We start from the raw sequence: 8,270 nt of genomic DNA, 5'->3' as shown, positions 1-8,270 counted from the left end.
TTTTTTTTTTTTTTTTTTTTTTTTTTTTTTTAATTCTCGCTCTCTCTCTCGAATTTTCTTTATTATTTAAATCTCTTCTATCTTTTTCTTTCTTTTTTTTTTTTGTTAGAGCTCTCTATACAAAATAAGATGAGTTCGTGGAAAAAGTACTTTTTGTACAAAGAAAAAAAAAAAAGAAAAAAGAATGAGAGAGGTTTATAAATCCTTTAATCTGTTCTATTTAATAGGGCACACTGAGGACAAAATCTCGAGAAAAAAAAAATTACTCCGACTCTTCTTTTTTCCATTTTTGTTGTGATTTCTTTTTATTTTTTCAGTAACAGCAAGTATAACTTTTTAAATTTAAACTTGGTTTGTTTCCATTTTCAAGTTGTGGGAAAATTTGGAGAAATATTTGGGCACTTGAGAAACCTCAACTATAAAATAAACAATTTTTAATTGTTTTAAGTAATAAATTTAGAATGAATTATCGGCAGATAATTATTAGCAATATTAATTTCAATAAGAAAGTTTAATTTAAAGTAATTAAAATTATTCAAATAAAATATCTAGATATTATGGGTCGTCAATTAAGGAATTAAAAGAACCTGTGGGCCATCTCAAAATTTGCCTGAGTTTAAAGTTGTCCTAATAAGTGTTCCCCATACACAGCGCTATATCCTGTATTATTTTTTTTTTTGTTAGTACTACTTTTTACAGTTTTATCAAATATACTCTCGTAAAATTATTCTTATGTATTATTTGTATTATAATACATATAAAATTTAAAAGGAAAAACTATATATTCTTGTACTTTTATATTTTTTTTATTTTGGTACCGCGTGATTTAAAATGTATCACTTTAGTATTCTGTGATTTTATTTTATTTTTATTATTTTTCACTAATTTTTTTCATTAAATCAGTGACAAAGTTAAAACTCAAGCGTATTAAAATGAATATTCGATAAATATAGATGGAGTATCTGAAGTTTTTATATATGATTTATCGAAAATTAACAGAGCGGTTGACGAAAAGAGAAAAATATTAATACAATTTAAATCATATGGTATTAAAGCGATCAAGAGAGTGCGAAACCACAAAAGTGATATTTAAAATTTATCTATTTAAAAAATATTATATGTATTTGCAGATATAGTAATGTTATTATTCTTTCAACTTTAAATATCAGGGCTAGATGATGCAATATGCGCTAATTTTTACTAATCAACCACCAGTTAAAAAAACCCCAATATGAATTAAGTTGTTTTGGTAGTTGTCGCAATGCCCACTTATATTGCAAGATGGATGATGATAATTGAATAAAATTTTGGTTGGGATGATCCAAACGCGAGGCTATCTGATTCATCGTCCATTATACAAACAATATGAATCTGAAAAAATAGAAAAGTCTTCATCTTGGGAACCATCTCTGGCACTCACTAATTTACTCCGCAGGTGTAGAGATTTCAACAGGTCGAATTTGGGGCGGGTTCTCAAAATCCGAACTCAAATTCGACTCCAAATCCGAAACCTAGAATCCGAACTTAAACCTGACAGATTTTTAAAATCCATATTTAAATCCAAACCTGACCAAATATCTGAAATCCGAAATCAAAAACTCGAACGCGAAACAATTATTTCTCTTTTCGATATTTCAAAATATATTATATTAAATCTAAATTTTTAAAATACAAATTTAGATATTATATCAAATATTTATATACATATTATATATAATATAAAATAAATTTGGATTCGGGTTTGGATCGAGTACAGTCAAAATTCATATTTGAATCCATATCCGCCGGATTTTTGTTTCTAATATCCATATCCCAAACTATATCCGTTTAGTATCGAATAAATCCGCTTCATTCAGATTCGAGTTCGGATAAAATTTTAGATATTTGTATCCATTGACATCCCTAATCTGAATGCAACATTACTTCTTTTAAGAGTACTCCATTTTTATAATGTCCGGAGAATCCTTTATTATTTGTTTAAAAATTTTTTACACAGTGAAGANAGATTTGGATTGTTTTATACCGTTAAATTCACAAACGCATCACATTTACCATTAAAATTGTCAATTTTGAGACCTTTTGATTACTAGCCAAATGATGTCGAAAAATTATGAAATTTAGTTTCCAAATACTTTTAATAGTGTAGATCAAGTCTAACGGAGAAGATCGTCGGTTTTAAAGCCGCATCAGTAAAAACAACTCGGTAGTACGGAGGCTTCCGTGCTACCAATAGTATACCAGCCTAGTTCTTTCTATATATATATATATATATTATATAATGTAAAATAAACTCAAGTTTTGATCGGGTTCGAATCAAATACAGTCAAAATTCATATTCGAATTCATATTCGTCGGATTTTTATTTTTAATCTCTATATTTAAATTCATATTTGTTTAGTATCGAATAAATCCAGTTCGTTCGAATTCAGATTCAAATTGGAATAAAAATTTGAAATATCCGTACGCATTGACATCCATCCATAGGCGCGCGGGGGGATGGTTGGGTTAGTTTGTTGGTTGGTTTTAGTTGGTTGGTCCTTATCCGCTAACGAGGGAGAGGAGCTAGGAAAATGTTTTTGTAAGGACTAAATTGATGGGGACATGCTATTTATTACCTTTTTGCTAGCTAGGATAAAGAGATTTGAGAGACTAGTTTTGTAGCATGCTGGTTAGGTAAACGTCGTTTTTCGTTTTCAGTTTTCCAGTCCCCCTCTCTTTCCTTTTCATGTACAGCAAGCAAAGTTGTTATATATTAGGGTTGGGCTTTTTTACTATTTAGCCCCTCAAGTTAAATCTAATTTATTCTATTATGTTTAGATTTGTTTAATTTTGACTCTTATTATTAAAGTTTGGTATGGATTTAAAATTTAGGGGCAATTGCTTATATATTCCTGAAAAGTTTCCGACTTTCCGATTTACCCCTCTTAGAAGGCTAATATTAAAAATACTCTTTTTATGTTCCAACCTATTTCTAATATACCCCTAGAGTTAAAATCTATTAATTAACTCTGTTAACTCTGTAAAATTACTATTTTGCCCTTTCAAATATACCCTTTCGCCATCACTCACTTTCTTATTTGCCCTTAAAGTCAGGGGCACAAAAAGTATTTTGACTTTTGGTCTTTTCCAATATACCCCTCTACCATCACCAACATTTCTTATTTGCCCTTAAGTTAAGGACAAAATTGGTATTTTATTTTTTTTAACTGTGGTAGATGTTTAACTCACGTTTAACCCAAGTTGACTTAACAGGAGATAACTGCGGGGGTATTTTGCAATAACGGTGGGACATATGAGGGGTATTTTAGAAAGAAAAAAAAAGTAAGGGTAAATCGAATATTTTCAAACGTATGAGGGGTATATAGGCAATTATCCCTAAAATTTATCTATTCAGACTAGCTTATATAGACCGGCGCCTTTTTTAGCCCAAATTGTTGGTAGAAAATATTTAGTGTTAACAGATGAGTTCGGCTGGGATACTATCGATAGCACCAAGCACTTAGTGCTATCGAGTTTTCCGCCGTTAGATTTAACCCTTTAACTATTTTCATCCGTTAGATTATACTATTCAACCAGCAACTCACTCAACCCTAGGGGGCCCACATCATTCTAACCGTAAATTTCTTTATCCAAGGGCTGAAAACCTAATAGCACCAACAATTTTGTGCTATTGATAGCATTCCAGCTATAACACACTGAACTTTAGCAAATTGTAAAGTTCGACTGTTTGATTTGTGTTCTGAAACTTTTCGGATTTTCTGTAGGGTCGTTCACTGTGTTCCGACCTATGACTCGCATCTCGAGGAGCAAGGATGAAAAACTTAGCGCCAAAACCTCTAAATTGTAGATTTTGGTCTGCTCTCGGGTTGAGCTCTGCAGGGCAGAGTACCGGTACTGTATTGGCTGAGTACCGGTATTGGACCTGGTACCGGTACTGCATCGCGAGGGTACCGGTACCCTGTGTGTTTGCTCGCTTACCCGAGGCTCGGGTTTGCGCGTGCTGCTGCCTGGTACCGGTACTACAGCCCGCGTACCGGTACGCAGTGCAGTCCGCAGACTGCAGGTTTTTTAGGATTCTTTTTGTAATTGTTGCAATACAATATATATCCCATACCCCTTGGGCTGGAATTTTTGTGCTGCATCCAGAGGAGGAGGGAGGTCGGTATTTTCCTCTATCTCTCTCTAGATTTTCTCTCTTTTCTTGTGGGATTTCATGTGATTGATCTCTCCCTGTTGCTCTTTTTTGTATTTTGATTGTTCTTCCACCTTGGTGAAGCTTTGGAGTAAGGATTGGAGCTTGTTTGAGGAAAGATTTCTAACCCTAACTCACTCCTAGCTTGGTTTGGAGCTTCAAAAGAGGTTAGTAATCTTGATCTTCTCCTTAGATCATGTTTCTTGTGGATTTTTGTGATGAAAACTTAGAATGAGAAATTTAGGATTTTATTTGGGAATTTTTGATTTGTAGCATTTGGGGTTAAATTGATGTGTAGAACTTCTATTTAGGTTGGATTAGAAGTATCCTGGCCTTCACTTGGAGTTTGATGGGGTTCTACACCATACAAGGTGAGTTTTGACCTTATGTTGGGTTGGTTAAAGATAGACTCATGGGGTGTTCGTTCATTACCCCTAACTCTCTTAGAATTTTCTTTAGGGAGCTAGGAGACTAGTGGACATCTTTATTAGCGCAAACAAAGGGGATCCAAGGAGTTCCTGGTGGGTTTGACCTCACCGAAATGAGTGAACTCTCCCTATGTTATATTCTTTATTGTAAAATAGAAAATCATGCATATTCATGCTAGATAGAGCATATGTGAATTTTAGAATGTTTAAATGCATATATTATGTATCATGAAATTTTATCTTTATGTAGTAGAGAGGTAAGTACATAGTAATCATGGCTTGGAATCATGTTTTACGTAGTGAAAATGATAAATATAACATGCTCTCAGACATAAAACTCATGTTTGACATAGTGGATATTAATGTCATAAAGTGGCATTGAACTTAGTAAACGGATAAACTCTTACTTGATGACATAGTGATAGGCCATTGGGGCATTAGCCTTTATACCTGTTTTAGACATGATGACATTGGATTTGAGACGGATGATTACGCTTGCTTGCCATTGTGCTCATTCGCATATGCTTGTGAGGGTCGCTCCCCACAAGCCGGCACTCCGGAGATAGCCAACGCGACATAAACTCGCCCGTGCGGGATTGGGAGCCTAAATGGGATACCGTGGGGGATGCTCATTCCTAGAGTGGGAATGTTGACTACCACGGGACCATTAGGCACGACGCAAGCCGGACTATCTTGTGTAGGTCCTTTATGATTGGAATAATATTGAACTAAAATGCAATGTGGACAATATACTAAATGTAAATGTAAACATCCTACTAGTTGTACTTGTGGATATCATGCTATTTATATACATATTCATTCATGTTAGAATAACTCTTATACATGTGAAATTCTGCTAAAATAGAGACATAGTAGTTTACTAAATTTTATTTCATGCTTAAAATACATGTTGTTCATTTCATTTAAATGTTAGAATATACTACTTATGCTTCCTTAGCCTAGTGGTGTATTTCGCTGATGTCGGCAGCTTACCCACTGGAAACTATTGATTAATAGTTTCACGCCTTCTATTTTGTTGTTTTTGTTACAGAGCCTTCCACTTCGGAAGAGGTTAGGGACCGCGGCAAGGGTGTCGCCTCTAGCTAGTTAGCGATGAGCTTGCTATTAGGTTGTTCATCTCTCCTTTTGTTTTAGTTGGAGAGAGTGAGAGCTTTTGTACCCTATGTGTAGAGACCACCATTTTTGTATATTTAACATCTTGTATTTGTATATTATGATGTATTTATTTTGGATTATGATGGTTGTTTAGTTCTTTTACCTTTCCACTTGTCATTAGAATTTAGTCGTATTCATACTCTGATATCTATAGATACTTGCTTACTTTTGCTTTATTCTTCGCTTTGTTATAGACGCCTTTTAGTTGTAGGCATATGGTGGGTCTGGACACGCACCGGGCGGGCTTTCGCTGGGTCCCAGGACGTGACACCAGCTTAATTCTTAAAAGATTTGGGCTAAATCTTTTATTATTTCGTAATACTGAAACATGTATGTGATAGTGCCTTAAGATTCTTATATTTTTATGTTGGGTTAAGAAAAGATTATTTGTAGGTGTGTGAGGACTTACATTGAAATATTAATAATTGGATTCAAATATTTTGGTTTGATGGTTCGGAATCATTAAGTTACTCATAGAGAGGGTCATTACATTATCATTACAGTTGGATGTCCATTTTATTTCCATTCTTAAACTTTAATATTTAACAAAAAAAAATTATAATTCAAACCACACACACACTATATTATTATTATTCAAAGTAATTAGAGGAGTTGATTATTTTCTGAGTCAAGAACATCCCTGTTCCAAATGCGTAACGGGCCCTTTACTGCAACCAACAAACTATAACTAGACTTTAGTACGGTCAAAATATCAAAAGTTTCACATCACCTTTTAATTAGTGGAGGTTTCTAATTCATAATATATATAGTTTTTACGGAAATTTAGTAGGATCCGTATGCTATAGCATGGTCGCAGAAGAGCTAATATATATGAGCTCCCACGTAGCATTTTACGCCAATCTTAATTATATAGTAGTTGAGTACTCTTTGTTGGGTCATATTCAAGTTGTTCAATAAGAGTGTGTCTCTTTCGTCGGGGTCGCAAGACGCCGAAGGTCACAAGCTCTGACCATACGCTTGATCTCGACTTCACCTTCGTAGCGTACGAAACCACGGCCTTGTGCCGTATAAGAAGTTGAGGCCGGTTTGCACAACTTGTATGTATGTCTCCAACCGCTTCCTGCATTTGATCTTCAATTTCGTCCATTCGGACCAGCCCCACTGGCTGATCAACAAGGTTAGCGACTGATTCGGCAAAACCGTCGTGCAGAGAACGATAGAGTTTGTACGGTTAAGACACTAATCACACTCGTATCTCAATCATCAATAATCAAGACGTGCAAGAAATTTAAGTAAAATAAAGTAGAAAGAGAAAAACCCAAGTACACAATCACAGCACAAGAGAGCTTATGAGGTTCACCCACAACCGACTACATCTACGGGTACGTAGAGGATCAAATCCATTCTCGAAATGAGAAGATTATAAGAGTTGGATAGAAATTACCCTTCTATTATAATAGACATATAACTATCATTCAGATCCAATCCATGAATTGGACAATGGAAAAAAAGTTTTTTTTTACCACACCACCTTTAAATCTCCTTTCGATCACACGAATCTCGCTTCGAAACGCCTCTTGAAATACCTCCAATAATCTCGAAAGTCTTGAATTGAGTTAAAAAAAGAGAGCACGTTTTCCGACCCTCTCTACACCTCTCTTCTCTATGCTAAGAAAAGAGAAGCCTACAGAGAAAGATGAGAACTCTCTTTCTTACACAATGAGAATCCCTCGCACAACAACCCACCTAGCCCAATTTGTTAATTGGTTAACTAAAGCCCAAAATCAATGATCAACTAGCCCACTTCATGAGTTTATTAAACCAAACTTAAAAATAAACCAAATAGGCTAATAGGTGAATTTGATATCACCAAACCCAACAATTTCTACCTTCATAGCAAAATCACCGTTCTTTATCTCCGGGCCAATCATGTGTCTTAATGCTTCACTCATTTTGAAGCCTATAGAAGTTAGGCTCCAAGTCAACATCTTTACTTTCATCGGTTTCGTAAGCATATCGGCCACATTCTTATGATTTCCCACTAACAACACCCTGACCTTTCCATCTTCTATGACATTCAAGATGTAGTGATTGTACATCAATATGCATGCTTGGTTCTTTCGTGATAAACCGAATTTTTAGCTAAATATATTATACTCATACTATCACATAATAGACACATAGGCTTAAAATTTATACCAAACTCTTTCATTAAGTCTTAGAGTCACACCTGTCACGGACTTAACGGTTTGGTTCGCAAAATCCGTGCGGTACTCGCCTTCCTTCGTGAAGTGAGCAAGCCTGCCTCTCTACTTGCTAAGTTAGGACCTCACTCACCCTAGACTAAGTACAAGAGAGAGATATAAAGAAAACTCTTCTATTATTTTAAACTTGAGAATACAATATGAGATTCTGAAATGAGAGGGGGTGGAGGCCACACTATTTATAGGCCACTCGCCGCCCATAATGCCAATGAAAAGGTGCCAAGTGGCACAATACTACTAGCCAAAAGG

At 35.0% G+C, this 8,270-nt stretch overlaps 1 protein-coding gene and 1 long non-coding RNA gene across 2 annotated transcripts in view; both read left to right on the top strand.

Annotated features, from left to right (window-relative positions):
- Positions 1 to 3,847, top strand: part of LOC109704373 (transcription factor MYB44-like) — a 5,427-nt gene extending 1,580 nt beyond the window's left edge. The window contains exon 2 of the mRNA XM_020225123.1: positions 3,765 to 3,847. Coding sequence (XP_020080712.1) covers positions 3,765 to 3,847 — 83 coding nt within the window. The remainder of the gene's footprint in view (positions 1 to 3,764) is intronic.
- Positions 3,848 to 4,318: 471 nt separating this feature from the next.
- Positions 4,319 to 5,887, top strand: LOC109704374. The gene is made up of 4 exons (XR_002214333.1): positions 4,319 to 4,359; positions 4,504 to 4,563; positions 4,652 to 4,713; positions 5,672 to 5,887. It is a non-coding gene; the product is annotated as an uncharacterized LOC109704374 (long non-coding RNA).
- The last annotated feature ends 2,383 nt before the right edge of the window (positions 5,888 to 8,270 follow it).

This window comes from Ananas comosus, unplaced genomic scaffold (assembly GCF_001540865.1).
Source record: "Ananas comosus cultivar F153 unplaced genomic scaffold, ASM154086v1, whole genome shotgun sequence".
NCBI lineage: Eukaryota > Viridiplantae > Streptophyta > Magnoliopsida > Poales > Bromeliaceae > Ananas > Ananas comosus.
This window is presented reverse-complemented; position numbering and strand designations above follow the sequence as displayed.